General features: G+C 37.5%; 1 protein-coding gene across 4 annotated transcripts in view; it reads right to left on the bottom strand.

Annotated features, from left to right (window-relative positions):
• The window catches only part of BABAM2 (BRISC and BRCA1 A complex member 2), a 397,415-nt gene that overhangs the window by 302,780 nt on the left and 67,170 nt on the right, over positions 1-27,465 (bottom strand). For all 4 annotated transcript variants that reach the window (XM_053201072.1, XM_015064178.3, XM_053201074.1 and 1 more), the window contains one exon: positions 6,091-6,185. In XM_053201072.1, the coding sequence (XP_053057047.1) occupies positions 6,091-6,185 (95 nt within the window). The remainder of the gene's footprint in view (positions 1-6,090; positions 6,186-27,465) is intronic.

Genomic DNA, 27,465 nt, shown 5'->3' on the forward strand with positions numbered 1-27,465 from the left:
TTGGAAACCAACAAGTCCCTTAAGAAATACACAAACTTAGGGGAGACCTGTTCATCTAACAAACGTATATTGTGCACCTCCACACACCAGACACTTTTCTAGATACTAGGACACGGCAGTGAAGAAAATGAATTCATTCTCTCATGAGGCTTCCATTCCAGTGAAGAAACAAGGGGAACCCTCTATCCCAATTTGCCCGGGACTACCCAGTTTCAGCACTGAAGGCACTACATTCCAAAAAACCCATCAGCCTCAGGCACACCAGGGCCATTGGTCACCCTGGGACAGAGGTACCAAACAAATCAGCAACCAAAAATTTATCAAATAGTTAAGTGCAAAGAAGAAAACAAAGCATGATTTAAAAATGACAGCGTAGGGGCGCCTGGGTGGCTCGGTCGGTTAAGCGTCCGACTTCGGCTCAGGTCATGATCTCATGGTCTGTGAGCTCGAGCCCCGCGTCGGGCTCTGTGCTTGACAGCTCAGAGCCTGGAGCCTGTTTCAGATTCTGTGTCTCCCTCTCTCTCTGCCCCTCCCCTGTTCACGCTCTGTATCTCTCTGTCTCAAAAATAAATAAACGTTAAAAAAATTTAAAATAAAATAAAATAAAATAAAAATGACAGCCTAATGGGGAGGGTGTTACTACTACTTTGTATAAGGACACCAGGAAAGGCCTCTCTGATATAATGACATTTGAAAATAGGAGGGAAGCAAGCCATTCAGATAAATGGGGGGAAGAGAGTTATGAATGAAAGCGGTGAATAGCAATTCTCTAGCTGAATCTAGATTCAACGCAATTCCTATCAAAATCCCAGCTGGACTCTCAGAAGAAACTGACAAGCTGATCCTAGGAAATGCAAGAGACCCACAACAGTCAAAGGATTCTTGGAAAAGAAGAACAAAGTTGGAAAACTCATATTTTACACTTCAAAACTTATTACAAAGTCACAGCAGTCAAGACAGTGTGGTACTGTATAAGGTTAAAATACAGATCAAATCAATAGAAAGGCAAGTTCAGAAATATACCCTCACATTTATAGTCAACTGAGTTTCAACAAGAATGCCAAAAGAACTCAACAGGAAAAAACAGTTTTTCCAATAAATCATATTTAGACATCTGGATCTCCACTTATAAAACAATGAAATAGGGCCCCTATCTCACACAATACACAAAAATTAACCCCAAATGGATCAAATACCTAAATGTCAGCAAAAAAATTCCAGAAGTTTTTAAGGAAAAGATAATAGTAAGATTTCACAACCTTGGACTAGGCAATGGTTTCTTAGATGTGAAATCGAAAGCACACACAACAAAATAAAATGTAGAGAAGTTAGACTTAAATATTTTTTGTCCTTCAAACAATGCTACCTAGAAACTTAAAAGACAATCCACAAAATGGAAGAAAATTGTGACAAGTCATATACCTTATATCCAGAATATACAATGAACTCTTACACCTCAACAACAGAAGGCAAATAACTCAATTTAAAAAATGGGCAAAGGATTTGAACAGACACTTCTCCAAAGAAGTTATAAAAATGGCCAATAAGGACATGAAAAGATGCAAAACGCCATTAGCCATCAGCAAAACACAAACCACAACCACAATGAGATACCACTTCACAGGCTATAATCAAAAACACAGATAACAACAAATTTTGGTTATTTGGGTGTGGAGAAACTGGAACACTTATATACTGCTGGTGGGCATGTAAAATGGTACAGCCACTTTGGAAAGCAGCCTGGGAGTTTCTCAAGAAGCTAAACATAGTCACCATTTGACACAGCAATTCTACTCCTAGGGATATATCCAAGAACAATTAAAACAGTCCTTATAATAGCCAAGACATAAAAACAACCCAAATGTTTATCAACTGATGATGGATACATAAAATGTGGTATATGCACACAATGTAATATTATTTAGCAATAAATAATGAAGTAGTGATACATGACACGTTGAAAACTGTATGCTGATGAAACTGGTCAGTCACAAAGGATCACATACTGTACGATTCCATTTATAGGAACTGTCCAGAACAGGCAAATCCACAGAGACAGAATGCAGAATAGTTACTGCTTACAGTGGATACAGGTAGGAGTGGGGAGGATAGGGAAGTGACTGCTAATGTTTAAATTTGACTTTGATAATAACAGATGTTAACTAGACACTGTGGTGATCACTTCACAATAAATACAAATATCAAATCATTATGTTGTACCCTTGAAAGCAAATAATGTTAAAATGTCAATTATACTTCAGTTTTTAAAAATGTAAATTCAACTCTGGCAATGGTTACACAACTCTGTCAATATACTAAAAACCACTGAATTATACACTCTAAATGGGCGGATTGCATGGCACATAAACTATGTCTCAATAAAGCTGGTAATTAAAAAAAAAAAGAAAAGAAAAGAAATGAAGCTGTCCCCAAAATGGAAAATGATACCTCACTGGAAACAATGTCAAGCAAAGACAAATGACCTTCTGTTGGAGACGTTACTATAAAAGATGGGTTCAATGAGTGATTCCCAATAGCAGTTCACAACCTAATACATAGAAATGGCCCAGAGAATTTAATGACTCTTCAGCTCCCTAACAGGTGTAATTCGCTATTCCAGTGGGATCCAGGAATCTGTATTTTTAACAGGCTTCCTAAATTATTCTAATGGATAGCCAGAAGTGGGAACCACTGGACAACTACATTTATAACTCCATGATTTTATGACTCTGGTGTCCATGAGATACTTGTCTCTGGTGTCTATCTAGTATTTATCTGGATCTGGTATCTCTATCTAGTATTTTGCATTCATCTGAGGATCTCAAAGTCCTTAATGAAACTCATCTCTGTGAATGAAGAGCTTGAGTGTGGAGAGAGGTGACTTCATCTGATGGATTAGAGCACCTCACATATTTTTAAAGACTTTATGTGCATCCTTTATTTAATTTACTTCAAATCCTTTCATGGAAAGAAGCCAGTTTAAACAAATTGAATAAATAAAATATTCTCAAAAACTGTATTTCTCGGGGCGCCTGGGTGGCACAGTCGGTTAAGCGTCCGACTTCAGCCAGGTCACGATCTCGCGGTCCGTGGGTTCGAGCCCTGCATTGGGCTCTGGGCTGATGGCTCAGAGCCTGAAGCCTATTTCCGATTCTGTGTCTCCCTCTCTCTCTGCCCCTCCCCCGTTCATGCTGTGTCTCTCTCTGCCCCAAAAATAAATAAATGTTGAAAAAAAAAAATTAAAAAAAAAAAACTATTTCTCAAAGTGGAACACATTTTTTTCTCAAATATTTGTAATTTAATACACTTTTTATTAAAGAGCACAAGCATATTATGGAATCAAATGCAAAATAATTTTTATTAATTTTGAAGATAAAACCCAGTAACTTCAGGGAAATTCCATATTTGCCACAGCGACTACTTTGGACTACACTCCCAGAATCTAAGGGTACCTATTCATTCCCTCCTGCAATTAGTACTTCAAGGGGAAAATCCAAAAACTCTAGACATTCTGTTCTCCGCTCCATAGGTGATGAAATATGTAATCCCTCCTTCATTCAGAACTTCATACGGACTAATCAGGTTATTAGTGACTGTGTTCTGCACACTGCAGGAAGGAAGGAAAAAAGGCTGACCTGAATTGAAGAATTAAACCATAACCTGTTAACAGGTGAGGGAAAAGTCCTTTGGAGGCATGCTATGCTCAGGGAGACGTCTGCTGACATTTATCCTGTCCTAGTGTTTTAGCCAGATGACAATGAACATCCAGAGTACCTCTAGGGCTGGGTGGACCTCACCAGCTGGTAGACAGTGTCCCTCGGTTGCTTTTCTAGACTTGCCTAAACCACTGGTGCCGGAAGAAGCACTGGGTAGCCTGCCTGAGTCCTCAGATTGACTATAGCTGAAGAAAGCATTCCCCTAGATTTGTAATTGTCCTCTTAGACATAGTGCTTTGATTTTTTTTGGCTGTTCCTCTTCAGCTAATTTCTCAAAAACACCTGCAAAAACTTCACTCAGGGACTAAATATAAGAAGAGTAGAGTCATAGTATCAACTCTGACACAATTATACAATTCTAGGTCCATTTTCTCAGTATTAGAATAGAAAAATACTGGGGTGCCTGGGTGAATCAGTCGGTTAAGCATCTGACTCTGGATTCTGGCTTAGGTCATGATCTCAGGGTGGTGAGATTGAGCCCCACCTCACACTAGGCACTGGGTGTGCAGTCTGCTTGGGATTCTCTCTCCCTCCCTCTCTGCCCCTCCCCTGCTTGCACACTCACCCTTGCACAGGCGCTCTCTCTCTCTCAAAAAATACTAAAATAAAAAGAATTTCAAAACCCATAAAAAATAAAATAAAACAGAAAAGTGGAATAAGCTGAACCTCGAGGTCCTTTGGGTTTTAAATTCTACACTCTCACAATACTTTTCAATATAGAAGATGTGCCTTGCAAATTTTAAAGGCAATTCCCAAAAAAGAAGTTGTAAATATTTCTTATCCTTTCCTTCATGGTATTCCCTCTTGTATCATCCTAGCTCAAAGCCCCTTTCTTCGCCCTCCCCCAGATTTTGGCAACAGTCCTCAGTTCTGCTCCTTACCCTTTCCTTGATCCATTATACTGACCACATTGCTACTGAATGATTCTGTTATTATCATTTCCTTCAGTGGCTCTTAACCTAGCATTCAATGTTCTCCACAATCTTGCCCCAACTTCCCTCTCTAACCTTTTCCAGCCCTTCCTTATATTAACTTACACTTCAGCAAACCTGTCAGTAGCGCTACAGTACATTATACATTTCATTTGCTTATGTCATGCCCCCCGTTTGAAATTCTCTCTGCCATACTCCCTACTTAGGCTCCATTCTTGAGAGTGAGTCCAAGTGTCACCTCTACTACAAAGCCTTTTCTGACAACCTTCTTTAAATTCCTGGAGCACTTAGCCTGTAATACATCTTTGGCATTTCGCATATGTTACCCTCCACTGGGCAGATTTAACACAGAAGAGGTCTGTAGAGATACTTCTGACTCTTTAACTCCAGGTAAGCCCCTCCGCTTCAATATGGGGTCAATGTGTAACACGTAGCATCTAAAGGGACCATGCTTAAACTACACATTTTTGAAAATCAACTAGCAGTTTGAGTGTAATTATTAGAAATTTTGCAACAAACCCAGCCTACTCTTGCCAATCACATTTTTACGGCTGTGTTCCAAAATTTAAGATAATTCTTTAGGTTTGGGTTAAAACTTCCTGTTTAACACTTCCCTTTTTAAAAAGGGAGGGGGGGCACAAGATTTCAAAGTCATCAAAATTTTTAATTACAAAACTTTGAGACAAAAAAGACCAAACAAAGGACATAGTTTTGAACAATAAAACCCTCTTATAGTATAGGCATCATGGCAAAACTGAACTTGAGAAGGGAAAGAAAGAGACATTTTGTCTGGTCAGACCTTTTAAACAAAATGGCACATGTTTTTCTCCACGAGCAATGTGAAACACACAATTTTTTATGTAAACCACATGTGCTCTGACAAGTACCACAGCTCCTTTCCCTGCTTTAACCCCAGAAATATTTTACTTTAACTACAAAGTTTTTGGTCTTGCTTAATAAAGAACACTTAATCTGATCTTTACCCTTCTGATAATAATACTGAGATAATATGGATACAAGTGCAAATTTGCCACTTTCACTTCTATACAAAAAAGGCCTCTTGAAGAGCCAAGAAACACTCCCCTAACAAGCTCTGTGATGAAGTGTTAGTAAACATTAGAAAATTGATTGCAGGCATGAAATATTAAGTTAAAATAAAGAAATCTCTTCAACATGTCTCTTTAAGCTGAAGTAAAAATATTTTAACCGATATGCTACAGATTTTAATTCAAAATAGTCTGCAAGTAAAACTGCAATGAAAAAAAAAATCTTTAAACTATGTTGGCACATGAAGAGTTGTACTTATTTCAGAGGACAGAGGGAAAAAGGGGTGGAAAAAACCCCACATGTTTGGCAAATTTATCTGTCAAGCAATTGTCAAAAGCTAATTTTATTTTCCTTCAACAAATAAAGATCATCCAAAACGAGCCTGCAGTACTCACATGCAGAGCCGAGGGATCTGGCAAGAATTCAGCATCTTCTCCAAAGATAAAATCAGGGGGCAGCTCTGGGTATTGGGCATTGAAAATGATATCCCCTGAAAGAAAAGAAAACATCAGGCCTTTTGTATTTCCTTGCTAATTTATGAATGTTCTGAGGAATGCATCAAAAACACGTCTGAAAAAAAAAGAAAGGAGTTTACATTTACTTTAACAAAAAGAAAAAATTCTGAGGGACGCCTGGGTGACTGTCGGCTAAGCGTCTGACTCTTGATTCCGATTCAGGTCATGATCTCACGGTTCATGAGTTCAAGCCTCACATCAGGCTCTGCGCTGTCAGATTCTCTCTGCTTGGGATTCTCTCTCACCTCTCTCTCTGCCCCTACTGAGCGTTCTCTCTCTCTCTCAAAATAAATAAATAAATGAATAAATTTTTGAAAAGCATCTTCTAAATGATTAATTCTTCAAATGGAAGAAATTATATCATCTTTTAAATTCCTATCTACAACACGCAATCAGAAGTTTTGTCTCCTACCACACTACAAATATAAATACCCAAGCAGAAAAGTGGAAGCATCCACATCCAAAGCACATGAAGACTTTTCTATAAGAAATGTTACCGTCCAATCACTGCCTGCTAATTAAGAAGCCTTTCCTGAAGACTGTTTCTCTAAAGATAAGGACCTTGCCTTGAAAAAATTAAACACGCAAACTTTTGGTATAATGGAAAGAATATTTGGCTTGGAATCAAAAAGGTCAGGTTTATATCTACAATGTATCCTAATTATTTATTAGCTGACACTGTCTTGAAACACAAGACAAATTACAAAGTCTCCTTAACAAATTTGTGTTGCTAAGTTCTTCCACCTCTGTTCCTTTCCTGTCTCCTTCTTTAGCATTTTTTTTTTGCCCCTCTGCTCACCCCAAGAACCAGTACTCATCATTCTGCTAATACCAACCAGCACATTAATGTACGGACAATTGAACACACGTACCGGGTTCTAGCGTATGAGTGTGTATGCATGTGCACGTGCATACAACCTCTGTACCCACGCACAGTGTTTCATCAGTCCAATCATTTTTCCTGCTCAGACAGGATCTTCATAGTAATATCCAAATTAATACACTTAGACTTCAGTTCTCACTTGAGCCTCTCTACCTCTACGCACTATGTGTTTCAGTCTCAAACTCTGCAAGTCTAAAAACATGCTCTGACTCTCCCTTTTCTCGCTCCTCACTTCCCCTAGCTGATTTTCCTATTTCTAGAGATTCCTTAATCCTCCATGCTGTGACTTGAGTGTCCTCTTTGACCTTATGCACTCTTTATACTATTAGAAAACAAGTCACCTCAATTCTCCCTCCAAAATGTTTCTCACATGGGTATTTCCTGCTGCTAACAGCTCTCTCCAGGCCCAGATGACCTAGTTCATGCATTCATGCATCCAACAAAAAAAAGTAAAATTGAATTCTGCTGTAGCCACTAAGCTAGCCACTAAAGATAAAAGAAAAAACTCTGCTCTTTAAGAATCAACAGACTAGAAGAACTCAATTATTTTCATACCCTCCTAAGTGGTCTCCTGGTACAAGTTTCCCTCCAGCCCATAATATATGCTATCACCAAGTAAACATTCTTAAAGTAATGCTTTGCCCCAAAACCTTCTAGCTCCAAAAACTTCAATGATTTGCTAATGTCAAATGGAGTAAAGGGCAAATCTTTCAAACTAGCCTTAAAGGCCTCTGAAATATGACGATCCTACTTATTGGTTCACCCTTCTATCTACAAGCCAATACCAACCTTCCATTCCAGTCGATATGATCTGCTTACTGACCTCCAAACTATGACACCTACTTGAAATGCCCTTTCGCCTTGCTCAGTTCTTACCTATCCTTTATAAGTGGACTTTATAAGTCCACTTAATAATCCTGCCTTGCATGAAGATTTTCCTGATAAATCCAGTACACGCCAATCATCATTGCCTCACATTCAACAATACTGACTAGTGACGCCATTCACTTGAGTATTTAGTTGTAGTATTATATTGTTTTTTTCCTGTTCTACTGATTTCAAAAATTCATAATAAACACATGGTATATGTGAGGCACTGTGATACACACTGTGTCAATATAAGGATGGTTCTCCTCAAGGAGCTTACATTTAGTCAGGGAGACAGGATATACACAGAGAACCACAAATACAGAGCAGTACAAGGACAAACATTTGATTTTCCTAAATATCTTGCAAGCATTCAGAGAATGAACAGGCTTGTACTTATTTGGTGTTTCCAATGGGGCAAAGTGTAACATACAGAATATATTCAAGAAATGTTCAATATATTTAACAAAATTCTATTTTCTGAATTGGATATCTAAGTACTAACAATCTATAATAACGAATAAAGTACAGAAGAGTTACTTCCACCTCTTTCTATAGAGAATAAATATGAGCAAGAAAATATACCCTTCATATTTACTCAAAGAGAACAAAAACACTACTTCAGAAAGCTATATGCACCCCTATGTTTACTGTAGCATTATTTATAAAGCGAAGATAAAGAAGCAACACAAGTGCCCATCGATAGATAAATGGATAAAGAAGATGTGGTATATAGGGGTACCTGGGTGGCTCAGTCGGTTAAGCGTCCAACTTCAGCTCAGGTCATGATCTCGTGGTTTGTGAGTTTGAGCCCCGCATCAGGCTCTGTGCTGACAGCTCAGAGCCTGGAGCCTGCTTCAGATTCTGTGTCTCCCCCTCTCTCTGCCCCTCCCATGCTCATGCTCTGTCTCTCTCTGTCCCTCAATAATAAATAAACGTTAAGAAATTTTTTTAAAAAAAAAGAAGATGTGGTATATACACATGATGAATTATGACTCGGCCATAAAAAAGAATGCGATATGCAACAACATGGATAGACCTAGACGTTATAACGCTAAGTGAAATAAGTTAGTCAGAGAAAGACAAATATCATATGATTTCACTTACGTGTGGAATTTAAGAAACAAAACAAGGAAAAAAAGAGACAAAAAAACCCACATTCTTAAATACAGAGAACAAATTAGAGAACAAACTGGTGGTTGCCAGAGGGGAGGTGGCTGGGCAGATGGGGGAAATAGATAAAGGAGATTAAGAGTACACTTATTTTTTTAAGTTTTTTACTTAGAGAGAGAGACAGAGAGAAAGCACGTGTGTGTGCATGAACGGGGGAGGGGCAGAGAGAGAAGGAGGGAGAAAGACTCCTGAGGAGGGATTCTCAAACTGACAAACTGTGAGATCATGACCTGAGCCACAATCAAGAGTCGAACACTTAACCAACTGAGTCACCGAGGCGCCCCTAGAATGCACTTATTTTGATGAGCACTGAGAAATGTATAGAATTATTGAATTATTACACTGTACACCTGAAACTAATATAACACTGCATATTAATTATACTGGAATTTTTTAAAAGGGTTAAAAAGGAAAATATGCTTTTCAGAAGTTGGATGTAGAATTAAATTATCAAAAGTAGTATAATCACTACCTCCTCATCACCTTACCCACTATCATTATCTCTGCTTGTCAACTGTATCTATCACAAATTATAAACTTACTTCAAATGTGCTAACTGTAAAGCATTATTAACCCAAACTAAGACTAAGTAGCACTAATAGAGACAATATGAACATCCTGATTACTCATTCTTATTCAACTCTACTCAGTACACACAATTCCTTAGGACATATACATTAGAGATAATGTTTTTAGAAGTCCCACAGTTGGCCTACTTCAGTGACATTTAGAAAACAAATTCAAAATAAACAGCATGCTAAATTCCAACAGAAGTTTTGGGGCACCTGGGTGGCTCAGTGGGTTAAGCATCCGATTTTGGCTCAGGTCATGATCTCACACTTCATGGGTTCGAGCCTCGTGTCAGGCTCTGTGCTCGCAGCACAGAGCCTGCTTAGGATTCTGTCTCTCCCTCTCTCTCTGCCCCTTCCCCACTCGCTCTCAAAATAAATAAACTTAAAATAAAAGATTTTACTACTTTTGTTACTACAAGAGGACATAAAGCTGGATTTTCAAGTTCCCAAAGTATCACTGTCAGTAATACGTATTTCCAAACCACTAAACATTAAAAATCTGATCCAAGGAAATCCACTCTTGCCAATTCTACTCAACATTTGACTGGAGGTTCTAGCCAGGGCAATTAGGCAAGAAAAAGAAATGAATGGCATCCAGATTTAAAGAAAAAACATTATCTCTATACACAGATGACATGATTTTGCATATAGAAAATCCTAAGGAATACACATCCACACAAACACACCAAAATAAACAAGTTCAACAAGGTTGCAAGAGACAAAATTAATGTATAGAATTACATTTTTATAACACTAGCAATGAAAAATCCAGAAATGAATTTTTTCTTAAATCCATTTACAACAGCATCAAAAAGAATAAGATACTTAGGAATAAATTTAGCAAAACCAGCAAAACTTGTACACTGAAAACTATAAAACAATGGAAAGATATGGAAGAAGGACTACATAAATGGAAAGACATCTCATGTTCATGGATCAGAAGCCTCAATATTGTTAAGATGACAATACTTCCTAAATTAATCCACAAATTTCATGCAATCCCTGTCAAAATCCGTCCTGGCTCTTTTTTTGCAGAAATTGACAAACCAATCCTAAATGTCATACAGAAATGTAAGGGTTCCAGGATGGCCCAAAAGCAATCTTGGAAAAAAACAAGTTGGAAGACCTGCTCCCCAATTTTAAAACTTATCATGGAGACACGCTAATCAAGACAGTGTGGTACTGACATAAGAACAGACATACTGATCAATGGAATAAAATTCAGAGTCTGGAAATGCTCTCACATTTGTAGTCAACTGATTTTTTTTATTTTTAATTGAAGTATTCTCGACGTATATTAAATTAGTTTCAGGTGTACAACACAGTGATTCAACAATCACTATATACATTACACACATTACAAAATGCTCACCACGATAAGTGTATTACAATATTATTGACTGTATTGCCTATATTATACTTTTCATCCCTGTGACTTATTTTATTATAATCAATTGATTTTTGCCAAGAGTGCCAAGAGAATTCAATGAGGCAAAAAGAGTGTTCTCACCACCTCACACTCATAAAAAGTATTACTATTTAAAAAAAGAGATGACTACTATAAAAAAAAAGAGAGAGAAGGGTAACATATCAAGTGTTGGAGAGGGTGTAGAGAAATGGGAACCCTTGTATACCACTGATAAGAATGTAAAATGGTACAGCTGCTATGGAAAACAATATGGCAGTACCTCAAAAATTTAAAAATAGAATTGCCTTATGACTAAGCAATTCCACTCTTTGGGGTATATACTTAAAAGAAGTGAAATCAGTGTTTCAAACAAATATTTGTACACCCATGTTCACAGCAGCATGATTCACAATAGCCTAATGGAAAGAACACAAGTGTCCATCAATGGACAAACAAAATATGGTATACACATACAATGGAATATTCTTCGGCCCTTAAAAAGAACATTCTGACACATGCTATAATATGGATGAAACTTGAGGATGGTATGGTAAGTGAAAATAAGCCAGTCACAAAAAGACAAATAGTTTATGAGTCCACTTTTACGAGGTACCAAGAGTAGTCAAATTCATAGACACAGAAAGAATGGTGGTTAGCAGGAGCTGGGGGGCAAGGAGGGCGGGGGGAGAAGGAGAGACTTGGGAGCTGTTTAATTGATACAGAATTTCAGTTTTTAAAGATGAAAAAAGTTATGTAGATTAGTTGTACAACTAAATATTGTTAACACTACTGAAATATACACAAAAAATTATTAAGATGGTAAATTTTGTTATTTTTACCACAAATTAAAATTTTTTTAAATGAAAGAGTCTGCTATTGACTGAATGTATCCCCCTTAAAAGTCATATGTTGAAACCCAATCCCCAATGTCATGGTATTCAGAGGTAAGGCCTTTGATAGGTGATTAGGTCATAAGGGCAGAGCCCTCGTGAACGAGATTAATCCCCTTTAAAAAAGACCCAAGAGACCTCCCTTGCCCCATTCTGCTATGTGAGGTTACAGTGAAAAAGACAGACCATGAACCAGGAAGCAGACCTACCAGACACTGAATAGGACAGCACCTTCATCTCAGACTTCCCAGCCTCTAGAACTGTAGGAAATATTGTTGTTTAAGTCATCCAATGTAGGGTAATTTGTTAGAACAGCCTGAACAGACTAAGATGGTCTTTTTTAACAAATGGTGCTGTGCCAACTGGATAGCCACATGTAAAAGGATGAATGAGTCCCTAATTCACATCATACACAAAAATTAACTCAAAATGGATCAAAGACCTAAGTGTAAGAGAAAAAACTATAAAACTTTTTGAGGAAAACATAAGAATAAACCTTCATAACAAGAATGTTTACTTAGATATGAAATCAAAAGCCCACACAACAGAAGAAAGACTAGGTAAACTGAACCTCCAAAAAATTTTAAACTTTGTCCTTCAAAGTTCATTGTCTAGAAAGTGAAAAGACAATCTGAAGAGGGGAAATACACGATTTGGCAAATCATATATCTGATAAAGGACTTCCATCTAGAATACAAAGAACTCTTATACCTCAACAATAAAAAGACAAATAACCCAATTTAAAAACGGCCAAAAGCAGCATTATTTACAATAGCCAAACTCTGGAAGCAGCCCAAGTGTCCAGTGACAGATAAATGGCTAAGGAAGAAGTAGTGTATACATACAACGGGATACTACTCAGCCATAAAAAAGAAAGGAATCTTGCCATTTGCAACAACATGAATGGAGCTGAGGAGTATGATGCTAAATGAAATAAGTCAGGAAAGACAAACACCATATGCTTTCACTCATGTGGAATTTAAGCAAAACAAACAAACAAAGGGGGGAAAAGGAAGACAAACAAAAAACAGACACTTAACCATAGAGTACAATCAGGTGGTTACCACAGGGAAGGTGGGTGGGGGATGGGTGAAATAGGTGAAGGGGATTAAGAGGACACTTAAGATGATCACTGAGTGAGGCATCAAGGTGTTGAATCACTACACTGTACACCTGAAACTAATATAACACTGTATGTTAACTATACTGGAATTAAAATTTTTAAAAAAGAAAGAAAGTTAACTTTAATAAATTAAGTAATTGAAAATGAAAATGGACAAAATATTTGAATAGACATTTCTCCAAAGAAGACACAGAAAAGATTAATATTAATAAGCGTATGAAAACATGCTCAACATCATTAGTCATTAAGGAAATGAAAACCAAAACCACAATTTGATACCCCTTCATACCAACTGTGATTGGTATGAATCAAAAAGTAAGTGCTGGTGAGGATGTGGAAAAACTGGAACCCTCACACTCTGCTGGTGGGAATATAAAACAGTGCCATCACTTTGGAAAGCAGGTTGGCAGTTCCTCCAAATGTTAAATTTAGAGTTAACTTCTAACCCACCAATTCCACTGCTAGGTCCATACCTAAGAAAAATGAAAATGTATGTCCACACAAAAGCTTGTACATGAATGTTTGCAGCAGCAGTGGAAAACAGCCAAAAAGTGGAACAGCCCAAAGGCCATCAACTGATCAATGTAGAAATAAAATGTGGTATATACATACAATGGAGTATCATTCAACTACAAAGAAAGAAGCACTGATATATGTTACAATATGAATGACCTTGAAAACTTTATGCTAAATGAAAACAGACACAAAAGGCCACATATAGTATACGATTACTGTATAATTCCATTTACATGCAATGTCCATAATATGTAAATCCAAAGAGACAGAGAGCAGATAATCAGTTACCAGAGGCCAGGATGAGAGGAAGAGGGAGGGAACACTAATGATAATGAGTGCAAAGATTCTTTTAGTGATGATGAAAATTAATGTTAGAATTAATATTGATGGTTGTACAGCCTTGTGAATGTATTAAAAACCAATGAATTGTATCCACTTCCAAGAGTGAACTGGATGGTACGTGAATTAAATCTCAATAACGCTGCTTTTTAATCTGATGTAAAAATCTGTTCCACTTTAATCTTAACTTAAACACAAATAAATTAGAAAGTGTTTACTCAGGGCGCCTGGGTGGCTCAGTCAGTTAAGCATCCAACTTCGGCTCAGGTCGTGATCTTGCGGTTTGTGGGTTCAAGTTCCATATCGGGCTCTGTGCTGATAACTCGGAGCCTGAAGCCTTCTTCGGATTCTGTGTCTCCTTCTCTCTCTGCCCTCCCCCTACTCCTCTCTCTCTCTCTCTCCCTCAAAATAAATAAACATTAAAAAAAAAAGTGTTTACTCAATGGTTATGAGTAAATTTAATTTTTATAAATAAAATCATCTTGAAAATGTAGTTGGGGAGTTTTCCATTTAAAGTAACTCTACAATGAGCCCTTTTTAAAAGCAAAGAATACTTTTATTAAGGTAAGTACTAACAAAGATCTGTATTTTTCAAAAAGTTTCCCAAATGTCTCCTTCTAAAGGAAAATACTGGAGAATACTGATTTTTTTTTAACTTTTGGTGATTTTTAAAAATTGTTAAAGAGACAAAAGTATTTGAATATATAATAATTTTTTAAAGAAACAATGCATACCAAATTACCATACCCTCAACTACAGAAAATCTTTTGAGAGAGAGAGAGAGAAAGATTACTATATTGCATACAGTAAAAACATTATACAAATATTTTTCAAAACACGGAAGTAATTTAAACATCTTTCAGAATCTCACACTCTTACATTTCAGAATTTCTCAAACACTTTACCTTCGACCTCAAAGAACTCATGAAACACTCTGCCTCAATACTCTATAGCCTCTTTGGAATAAAATGCAGCATTGTTTTCTTGCTAGGGTGAATAGTCAGTAAATCAGTCAAAGACTTTTATTAAAAACCCACCACGCACAGATGCACATATTGGACACCTGGGGAGTTATACAGGAAGTCGAAAACATAGTACCTGACCTCAAGGCTGGGATGGTGAAGAAAAGACCAACACAAATCATATAGGAGAGCAATAACACTGTATTTCCTTTATTTCACCCTGGAGAAGATGATACGAACACAGAGTACACATTACTTGAATACTGCTTAGTTCAACTTTTCATAAAGGGGGAAGAGTAGGTAAGAGGAAAAAGAAATAAAAATAGGATCAGAGGTGATACAAGGTGAGGTTAAAAAAAAGAAGGACAAAGTAAAGAAACAAAACACACAGAATGGCTAGAAGTGTTATGACCACCTAACAACAAAATGGTAGTTTCAAGTCTTATTTTTATGACTCCCTAAAAATTGCCAGGCTACCATATTGGTCCCTAATGGGACCAATGGGGCAGAAGTTCCTCCCTTTGAAAATACATTATCTACCATGGCTCATAATATTACATATACATGAAATCACATAAATTCCAGGTGCAAGACAGTTTTTATTCACATGCCTATGCAGCTGACAATCTTTACAAGATATCAGCACCATCTCCGGAAGGCCCAGTTACTTAGATCTGCAGGGTGGACCAGATGTCCTGCTCCCCAGTTACAGAAAGAACACAGCTTGTCCACAGGCTCCTTTCCTTATTCTTAAACCACTGAAATAGTATCATGCTGGCTTGTCAAAGACACAATTCAAACGGTAAATAAGTGGAGTTTTGTCAATGATCAAAGAATTATTGCTACCAGTTGCTGCATAAAATGCTAATTTACTGAAACTCCAAGTATAGGAAGTAAGAGTCAAACACGTCTTGTGGGAATGCCAGGGTAATGGAGATTTTCAATAGAAAGGTAGGTTCAAGCAATAGTTTTACAAAAGACTTTGGAGAGGTGACTCATTTCCAACGGTTAGCTCCAACTCTTGATAATGTTTCCTTACACTTAAATTTAATTCTCTTTCTCTCCAAAAATTTCATCCACTGGATCTTAAAAATTTATGGAACAATTCTAGTTTCACTTTAATATCATAGTCCTTCAATTATTTGCAGGCAGTTCTTATGACCTCTCTGTCAACCCCACCATGAGTCACCTCTTGACCAGGCTAAATACCCCAGCTGCTTTCACTACTCCTCATATAACTTGGCTTCAATTTCCTTTATCGTCCTCTCCTCTCTCTTCTCTGCATGTGTATCAGTTTGTCCATAGCCCTCTTAGAAAATAATAACCCAGAACTACACATAAGATAACAAGTGTGTTCTAAAGAACACAGAATCAAGTAAAAAAAAAAAATCCATGCCTTCATTTCAGATAAGCTTTTATTAATAAATACCACTGCAAATTGAAACTTTTTTTGGCAGCCACATCAGTGTTGACTTGTATTATGCTTCTTAACAACTAAAAGCCCCAAGACTTTCATATATACACTAAGCCACGTATCTCTCATTCTTAATTTGGACAGCTGAATTTCGGAATCCATTTCAGGATTTTAAATTTATCCCTATTATATTTCAATCTTGTTAGATTTATCTATTTACAGCCCGTTATAATATTCTTAGATTCTATTCCAATTTTGGGTTGGCACTCCCAGTTCTGCGTTATAAACAGATATAAGCATGCTTCTGGAAAACTCCCTCTCTGGCAGCCACAGTTCCATTAATCAGTACCTCTTGGGTACGATCATTTAAATAATATTTACCCAATAACACTATGAGCTTAAACATTCAGCACAAGGATATCATGAAAAAATTGATCAAGTGCCTCAAAGATACACCGTTTGTCCTACAAATTCAGAGACAGTGTCAATGATTCCATTGTACAGCACACATTTTGTTTTGAGAGGTAGAATTTCTTTTCCTCAAGGAAAAGAGACTGTAAAGAATTATCATATCCGAAAGTTGGCATAATTTGCATGAAACATGTCCTCAAAAACTACCTGTGGAAGAAACAATGAAAGTGGAGACAGATTAAACAGGTAATTTATTTATTTTTTTCTTAATGTTAATGTTTATTTATTTTTGAGAGAGAGAGAGAGACAGAGACAGAGACAGAGACAGAGTGCGAGCAGGGGAGAGGGAGACACAGAATCTGAAGCAGGCTGCAGGCTCCAGGCTCTGAGCTGTCAGCACAGAACTCGACATGGGGCTTGAACCATGAAGTCATGACCTGAGCCGAAGTCAGATGCCTAACCAACTGAGCCACCCAGGCACCCCTGAGCAGGTAATTTAAATTGGCCACCTTTCCTCATGAGACTTCCTTCTATCTAGAGATCCCTCTCTCTAGATTGAGACCACATCTTATCCTTCTTTGCATTTCTAAAGCTGTGCTGTACAACAGAAATATAATACAAGCAATGTACCTAATTTTAACTTATTAGTAACCACATGAAAAGGGTGAAATTAAATTTTAAACTATTTAAAAAAATTTTACATACAGCACAGTTCTCCTTTTTTGTGTTTAATTACATGAGTTTTTTTATCACATGCATAGATTCACATACACAGATCTGTGTAAACCACCAAAACTAGGATACAGAACAATTCTATCATCCTCCAAAATGTCCTCGTGCTATCCTTTTGTAGTTAAACTTTCCCACCATCCCTCAGCCCTGGCAACCTCTGATCTGTTCTCTGTCACTTCAGTTTCACATTGTCCAGAATGTCATACAAAGGAATCACATAGTCTGTAACCTTTTAGAAGGTTTTTCACTTAGCATAGCTATTGGAGATCAGGCCAAATGTACTGATACACTTAAGTGCACGTATCAACAGTCCGTTCCTTTTTATAGCTGACTAGTGTTCCATTCTAAGGATACACAGTTTGTTTATCCATTTACCCAATGAAGGACATAGTTCCAGTTTTTGATGATCATGAGCAATGCTACTACGAATATCGATGTACAGGGTTTTGTGTGAACATAAAATGTTCACTTCTACAGAAATTATTATCATAATTTCTAGACAAATAGTTAAAAGTGAGATCAGTAGGCCATGTGAAAAAGTGTATCTTTCACCCAAAAACATACTACCAAACTGCTTTTCCAGAAGGGCTATTTAACAGTAGTACAAACAAGGCATGAGAGAGAGTTTCAACTGCCACACATTCTCACCAACACTTGATGTGGTCAGTTTGTAGCTGTTGTCATTGTCCGTGTTGTTTTTAGTCCTTCTAATAGGCGTGTCATGGCTTCTCAATGGTTTTAACTTGCATTTCCCTAATGACCAATGAAGTGAAAATCTTTTCATGTGCTTACTTGCTTTCTGTATATCTTCTTTGGTGAAATTTGTCTTCTGTCAGATAAGGGATTTGCAAATTATTTTCTCCCACTGTGTCTTATCTGTTCATTGTCTCAAAAGCATTTGCAGAACTAAAGTTTTTAATTTTGGTAAAAATCCAATTTATCAACTTAAAAAAATATATTTTTTTTGTTTAACGTTTCTTTACTTTTGAGAAAGAGACAGAATCCGAAGCAGGCTCCAGGCTCTGAGCTGTCAGCACAGCCTGGCGTGGGGCTTGAACCCACAGACTGTGAGGTCATGACCTGAGCCGAAGCTGGAGGTTTAACAGACTGAGCCACCCCAGGTGCCCCATCAACTTTTTTTAAGGACTGTTTTTGGTGTTGTATCTAAGAATTCATTGCCTACCTCAAGTCACCAAGACTTCCTGCTATGTTTTCTTCTCGGAGTTTTATAGTTTGGAATTTGACATTTCAGAATGTAATTTGAGTTATATTTTGTACATTGCTTAAGATATAGGTCAAGATCCTTCTTTGGGGGCGGGGAGAGCATACGAATGCCCAATTGTCCTAGCACTATTTGTCGAGAAGACTATCCTTTTTCCACCGAAGTTCTCTTACCTAATTGTGAAAAATCAATTGACCATATTTATGTGGCTTAATTATTGGACTATTTTGTTTTATTTAGTGGTATCTATTATTTTGCCAATACCACACTGCCCCTGATAATCAGTCTTAAAACTGAATCGTCTGATTCCTCCAACTTGGTTCTTTCCAAAAATTTTTGGCTATTCTGATTCGTCTTTTAAAATAAATTTTAAAATAATGTTTTTAATATCTACAAAATCCTATTGGGATCCTGATGGGGATTGCACTAAAACTGTAGATCAATTTAGAAAAAATAACAAGTATACTGAGTCTTCCAATCCATGAATATGGTATCTTTCCATTTACTGAGGTCTTTGATTCCTTTCACCTACATAGAGATCCTGAACATATCTTAATAGATTCACAACTGAGTATTTTTTTCTTTTCCCTTTTTTTTTGGTAGGGTAGCTGTTATAAGGGCACTACTTTTAAATGTTGTTTCTGATCGTTCTTGCTAGTATAAAGAAATAGGATTGATTTTCCTATGCTGACCTTATATCCTATACCTTTGGACTCAATGGGTCAGGAAGTTTCTTGGAAATTCCTTGGGATTTTCTATGTAGACAAACATGTGGTAAGTGAATAAAGGCAGTTTTATCTCTTCCTTTCCAACATGTATATCTTGTATTTCTTTTTCTTGCCACAGTACACTATCTATGACTTCCAGTATAATGGGATATAGTCATAAACGTGAACACCCTTGCCTTGTTCTCAATCTTAGGAGGAAAGCATTTAGTCTTTTACCATGTATGATGTTAGCTGTGGTTTATTCCCAGAATAAAACCTGCTTGGCCATAATGCATTTCCTATGAATTTTTTTCTCTTAGATTCAATTTCTTAATATTTTTTGAAGAGTTTTGCTCCTCTCTTCAAATGACGGATATTTATCTATAGCTTATTTTGTTTTTCTGGTACTTTCTTTCACTGGTTTTGACAGCAGGAGGATGCTGATCTTGTAAAATGCATTCGGAAATTTTGTGTCCACTTCAATTTCTGGAAGAGACTGCACAGAAATGGTGCCATTTTCTTTAGTAAAATTCATCTGAGATCATCTGGGCCAGCATTTTTATTTTTGAAAGCCTGTTTTTAACTATGAACTCAATTGTTCTAACAGATATAAATCTATTCAGATTATCTGTTTCTTCTTGAAAGACTTGTGACGGTTTGTGTCTTTTAAGGAATTTATCCATTTCATTAAGAATGAGGGCACCTGGGTGGCTCAGTAGTTAGAGCAGCCGACTCTTGATTGTGGCTCGGGTCATGATCCCAGGTTCATGGGATCGAGCCCTACATCAGACTCCACACCGAGTGTGGAGCTTAAGATTCTCTTTCTCTCCCTCTCTCTCTCTCTCTCTCTCTCTCTCTCTCTCCCCCCTCCTCCCCTGATCTCTCTCTCAAATTAAATTAAATTAAATTTAAATAAATAAATAAATAAATAAATAAATAAATAAATAAGTTGCTGAATGAATTGCCATACAATTAGGTTCAAACTGAAAATGCTGAGCCATCTTCTGCAAACTTGATTCAAATGTCAGGATAGTTTTCAAAGCCGCTTAATGCTATTCCGATTTTTCCCAAGTATATGTTACCCAGGGACCAGTCTGAGATCTTGGCACTGGGCTACACCACAGATCAATTCTCAAAGCCTTTGCTACATTGATTCTGTCTGGTTCCATACATGTGCAGCTTGAGGATAAGCCTGAGACTTCATACACAAATTAAAGGATCCTTTTGTCCAGCTCCCTCCTCCCCAGGATTTCTGCTTATATTTTCTGGCTCCCAGGGGTGTCTTTTCCTGGAATTCTGGCCAGAAGGTGGAAGTTTTAGCCTCCCCATGCTACGCTTCCCATAACCATGCCCACCTAGCAGTAAAATAGCAAAAGAAAAGTTTGAGACGCTGCTGCAGAAGTCTATTTGCATCACTGGAACTTGGCTGAGTTTGGGCCAAGAGTAAATTAAAAAGCTCCATCCTAAAGCCTCCTCCCCCCTCTTTTTGGTCTTCTGACCTAAGACAAAGGGTTTCACTACAGCTTTTTCTGTCCATGCTTACTACACAGTTCCAGGATCTAGGGTGCCCTATGGTCTAAACCAGGAGAAATGAAAGAAAAAAAAGGGGAGGGGCAATACAGAAAACTAACCTCTCTATGAGTCATGCTTCGAGTTCAAATTTTTGTTCTTAGTATGCCTGCTATTGCTTTCAAGAGTCCTCACATATTCGCTCTATGTATTCTTTAAGTATTCCAGGGTTTTCCACCGTAACTGCTGAGAGATAGATAGGGTGGAGAGTCTTTACATCTTCTTATCTAGAACTGATCATTATTCTTAATAAGTAAATATTTAATAAATATCATATGTAAAAGTAATTAATACATTAATTTAGCCAATAGACTAAAATAGCATCATTTCAACACGTAATCAGTATCTAAGTAATTAGTGAGGTATTTTAAATTATTTTCAGAATGAAGAGTTCAGAATCTGATGTGTCACACAGCACAGCTCAATTCAGACTCACCATATTTCAGCTACTACATAGCCACAGGAGGCTAGTACTGACCATGTTAGGCAGCACAGATCTAGAGGGACAAACGAAAGACGAGCACAGAGAGAATGAAGGAAATGTCATGCAACCTTCCATGGCTCCTTCCTGGTAAAAATGCACTCACTACTTCATTGGGCAGCACTTGCTGTGGCTGGGCAATTAACAGTTGATGGGAAAAGCTCTTTTGTATGATGAAAACAACATATGCCTACAAATCACTTTTACCTATTAAGGGTGGTCCTAACCCTAAGCATTATTCTACACAGCAGTCCTCAGATTCATCTGCAAATGACCTTTCTTTTAGTCTTCTGCAAGTTAAACATCCCCGGTTATTTCAGTGGTTTATAGTAAGAGACAGTTCTCAGGAAATTAAGCTACATGACTTAAGTGTACACCAGGGAATTTGCCATGTTGCTGATACTTAGAAATCTGGACTTATTAGGAAAGGGGCATAAAAGTCCCATCTTCAGATGTTATAATATGTTTTAAATGAACCTTTAACCTTGTATTTTTGTATACTGATTTCAGTGCATAAAATAACAATATTTTAAGCCAAATGCTATGAATTAGCATTACGTTATTGAGTAATAAATATTCTACTGCAGAAAATTTTAGTCTTAATAATTTTCTAATGCATATTCACAAACTGTTTCATTAATACAATTTATTACCAATTCCTTTTTAATGACTGTAATGTATCTGACACCATAAAAAGAAAGCAAGCTTTCCCAACCTTCCTGTGATTTTTTTTTTTTTGTAGTTTTAAAAAGTAGTTAGGAACTAAATATAATTTGAAAGCAAATCAGTAATGACGAGCGTCAAGAAGTTGTGAGAAACTGGGAAAACAGTAGGAAAGGAAAACTCAGCAGATAAGCTTGATTTTCATATACACATCATTAATGCAGGGATAGCCATATATTTATTTACATTTCACGGTCTGGGAAGTAACTGACAGTGAGATGGATAAAAAGGCTGGTTTAAGTGAACAGAGTAAGCAGCTTTGCATTTACAGAGAAGAAATGGAGACTGTCCTTTAGAGGATGCTGCAGAAAGCGGAAAAAGGAAATGTGAAGCAATGCAAACAAAATGGTAACAGTTACTGTGCACTTGAGGAAGCTTCAGAAAGGAGTATGTGACTATAAAGATTTGGGTTCAGGTGATAAGATAAAAGAAGACTTCTTTCCTTTTATACAGAGATAATCTTCACTGATTAATTCTTCCAATACCTCAGAAAACATGAAGCATATACAACACTCCACATCGTGTCAGTAACAGAAAAAGAATGAAGAGATTCTGCCACCAATAAAGCTTGCCATCTAAGAGATATGATGTCAGAGGTAAGACAGTTAGATTTTTTTATTAAAACATTTTTATAAGCTTACATCTTTTTTTTTTAAGTTTACTTCTTTATTTTGAGAGAGAAGGAGGGAGCATGCAAGCAGGTGAAGGGCAGAGAGAGAGTGAGAGAGAAAGAGAGAATAGAATCCCACACAGCCTCTGCACTGTCAGCACAGAACCCAAGGCAGGGCTGGATCCCACAACCTTGAGATCATTACCTGAGCCGAAATCAAGAGGGAGACACTTAACTGGCTGAGCCGCCCGGGCACCCCGAAGTAAGACATTTATAAAGAATAACTACAAGCACTAATGAATAATTGATTTGGGATAGGAATTGCCAAAGGATACTAAAAATATTTGGTTATTGGGGAGCAGGATACAGTCTCAAAGTATCACCCGACAGATTATTAATAACATAAGTATTATTACTACAATAGTATTACTACAATAATACAATCACCACAGTATAAAAAGGTACCTTTACAATGGAGAAATCTGGCAAATATCACCTTAATTTAACCACAGGGTCAAACTTAGCAGCACCAACAATGGACCAAATGGACATCACGGACCCTCTGATGACTACACAGAGGACAGAACATCACCTATTTAGAAAGTTTGACAGACGTGTTTGGCCTAAATACAATCGAGAAGAGGTAATCAGACAGAACAAGTTGTGGGACATTCTACAAAACAGCCTGCACTCTTCATTCAAAACCATTGATACCATGAGTGACAAAACAAAAACAAAACAACACCCAAAAACAGGCTAAGAGAACTGTTCTAGATTAAAGAAAATTCAATAGATGTGAACAGGAAATACAGTGCATGATCTTTCACCGGATCACAGACCAGGGGAAAAGTGCTAAAAGGACATTAACAGACAATGGTGGAAATATAAATATGGGCCACTTATTAAATCATCTTATTCTATCAATGTTAAATTTCTTGAGTGTGATAATGGAATTGAGATTCTACAGAAGAAACATATTCTTTACTTGGGAAATATATACTGAAGTATTCAAGGTGAAGTATCAAAATGTTTGCAACTAACTTTGAAATGGTTCAGCAAAAATATTTTGATACAGGGATAAAAATATCTATCGGCATACATACGCACATATGTGTTGAGTACAGAGAGATAAATAAACTGGCAAAATTTTAACAACCAATAAACTAGATAATGGGTTTACGGATACTTGGTATATATATATATAATTTTTCAAAAATTTTATCAGAGAAATGTTATTTTTAAAAATAACAACTTGAGAGAAAAAATAGTACAAGGTAAAAATTGATTAGTGCCACAAGAAATGTCACAAATAAAATGCCATGGTAATTCTGAAAATGGAGGAATCAGTAAGGAATATAAGAGACAGCTTCATCAAAGAAGCAGCACTTGAGCTAGGGGTTAGTCAACATAACCAATTCTGAAAGAAAAAAATTGTATAAAATATATTGATACTCTTTTATAAAAAGTGAAACAATACAGAATATATACCCCCCAAAATTAAAGAATAAAAAGGATTTAGAAATGAGGATGTGAGGCATGTCTGCGTCGCTCAGTCTGTTGAGCATCTGACTCGATTTTTAGCTTAGTTCTCATGGTTCATAGGATCAAGCACCACATCAGGCTCTGCGGTGATGGCATGGAGCCTGTTTGGGATTCATTCTCTCTTTCTCTCTCCCTCCCTCTCTCTCTCTCTCTCTCTCTCTCCCTCTCAAAACAAATAAACATTTAAAAAAAAAAGCAGAGGGGCACCTGGGTGGCTCAGTCGGTTAAGTGTCCGACTTCCACTCAGGTCATGATCTCACAGTCCAGAATTCGAGCCCTGCATTGGGCTCTGTTGACAGCTCAGAGCCCGGAGCCTGCTTCCGATTCCCTCTCTATCTGCCCCTCCCCTGCTCACACTCTGCCTCTCTCTCTCTCTCAAAAATAAATACAGTTTAAAAAAAAAATTTTTTTTAGTAAAAAAAATGTTTAAAAACCAGAAATGAGGATACGAAGGGAACATTATGAACAAAAGCAGAGTGGCAGGAGACATAAAACATATCTATGGAAGAACAGCAGATGCCATTGGTGCCCCAGCCATTTTCCCTTGGTCCACCCATCCCAGTGGTCTGCAGCCTTGGATTCCTGGACATCAGAGCTTCTCAAAATCAGTACTATTGACATATGACACTGGATAATTGTCACAAGAGGCTGCCCTATGGATTGTACAATGTTTACCAGTATCCCTGGCTTCGACCTGCTAGATACCAGCCAGTAACACTCTCCTCCTCCCTCAGTTGTGACAAAACTTTCCCCAGACACTGACAAATGATCTCTGGGGAACAACAAAACCTCCCCATTCCCATTCCCCTACCTCAACTCCTCATCCTGCTATAGCCTACCTCACCCCTATGCACCCCCATCCCTATCCTGGCCATAGCTATAAACCAGTGACCACCCACCCAGCTCAAATAACTTTATCTACCTGGTCTAAAAGAGTTTGGTCAGCATGGAGCAGGGAGAAAAAGAGCCTGAGGACCTGAAAGTGAATGACACTAAGAGCAAACAATGAGAGTGAACATATAAATCATTTCTTTGCCTTCCTTGAGGCAATTCTGAGACAAGGTACACACAGTTGGGAAGTCGGAAGTAGGGTTTAACCTCTCTGACCACATTAATAACCCACTCATTGATGTACCCTTTTTTGGCTTTTCTCCCTCCCTTGTCTCTCTAACCTACTCCCTCACTGTGCTTCCAGGGATCACCCCCCAAATAAGTTGTATGTACCCAAATCCTTGTCTCAAGCTCTGTGTTTAGGATCCAAACTAACACAAAAGTGTGGCTTCTGAATGAAGAAATATATGCTGCTCCTGAAGAAATGATACATCTAATATCGAACCATGGCTGTGTGTGATTTTCCAAAATCTTATCTCTGACAGTTCTGCCCATTCAGCGATGACCTCACAAGACGGCAGCACTCAGTATCGGCCACCTAAGGTCAGTGTCACGAGACGGGCCTTCAGTAATCCCATTTCTATCCCACCAACAATAAAGAAATATAGCACCCAAAAGGCAAGGAAAAGGAAGAAAAAATGGAACAAACAAAATTATTTCAAAGAGAGGAGAATGGGTCAAGCTATTAAAGCTGCCTGATGTACCAACTTGGTCAAACCAAAGCATTAGCTTGAGACCTGAGAGAATCTGGTTGAGCAACTCACTAAACACAGACGTACAACTTTGCAAAATGCAACAATGTCATACAAGAAACTGTTTCCCCGCTTGTTCCCTGGAGGGTGAGGAAGACTGATGGGGCTGGCCTGAGGCCCAGAATGAAAAAAGCACAAGATGAGCCAGGAACATCTGGTCACACCAGAAAGCACGAAAGCTATCAAAGGTTTTTGGGGTCAGAGCAACAAACAAAACTCAGGAACATCAGGAAGAGGCGCTCCCTGGCCAAAGATGGGTCACTTCAAACATCAATAACAATAGTAAGTGGGATGGGCTAAAACACATCAAATTTTAAACCCAGGAGTTAACAACAATACTCTAAAAAGTCAATAGTTATCTTTGGAATATGCAAAGAAACATACTCAATATTTTGAAAACCAGAAAAAAAAAAAAAAAGAATCAAGCATTCATTCACTCCTTCTAAAGGAATTGTACTCAGGATTACCAAACAGTTAATCAGGAAAAACATCCTTTCTTTTTTTTTTTTTTTTTTTAGTTTATTTTTTTTTATTTTGAGAGAGTGAGAGCATGCATGAGTGGAGAAAGGGGGACAGAGACAGGGGAGAGAGAATCCCAAGCAGCCTCCACACTGTCAGCACAGAGCCCAACACAGGGCTCAATCTCATAAACCATGAGATCATGACCTGAGCCAAGATCAAGTCAGATGCTTAGCCAACTGAGCCATCCAGGAGCCCGGAAAAACTTCTTTTTATAGAAGTATTTCAACCAAAAAGTAAAGAAGGGATAATAGAATATCACCATTTTGTATCTCTTAACAAATTAATGGATCTCAGCAAGGACCATTAAAGGTTGCTACATCAAGACAACCAGACATTATAGGCCTCCTAATGGAAGAATATGTTACCCCGTGAAATATTCTTGCCAAAAAAAAACCCCTAAATCTGATTAAGCCTCTAGATCAAATTACCAATTCATACAGGTTATACAGAATACCATACAGGATATTTATATCATGCAAGATATAAAATCACGCCATGGGGTGAAAATCATCAAAATTCAAACTGGGAGAAACACTATAGGACAAACGGCCCAGTTTCTTCCCAAATAAATTGAAAACAAAGAAGAAAAAGGAGAGAGAAAAGAATGAAGGAGGAAGAGGAGAAAAGGAGGAAAAAGAATATGAGGAGGAAAAGGAAGAAGAGTAGAAAGAAAAGTTCAAACAAAAGAAGGGAGCACAGGGGGTTGAGATGACTATAAATAGGAGACCTAAGTAATACATCAATCTATTACAATGTACACATTATGCATATTGAAATACACTGTAAAACACACACACACACACACACACACGTGTGCACCCACACGTTTTACATATGTATGTGTGTATGCGTGTGTATATGTCAACCAGGGAATTCTGAACACTGACTGGTAATGATAGATTTAAGAATTAGTGTTGGGGGGCACCTGGATGGCTCAGTCGGTTAA

The sequence above is a fragment of the Acinonyx jubatus genome, chromosome A3 (assembly GCF_027475565.1).
Source record: "Acinonyx jubatus isolate Ajub_Pintada_27869175 chromosome A3, VMU_Ajub_asm_v1.0, whole genome shotgun sequence".
In the NCBI taxonomy this organism is placed as follows: Eukaryota; Metazoa; Chordata; class Mammalia; order Carnivora; family Felidae; genus Acinonyx; species Acinonyx jubatus.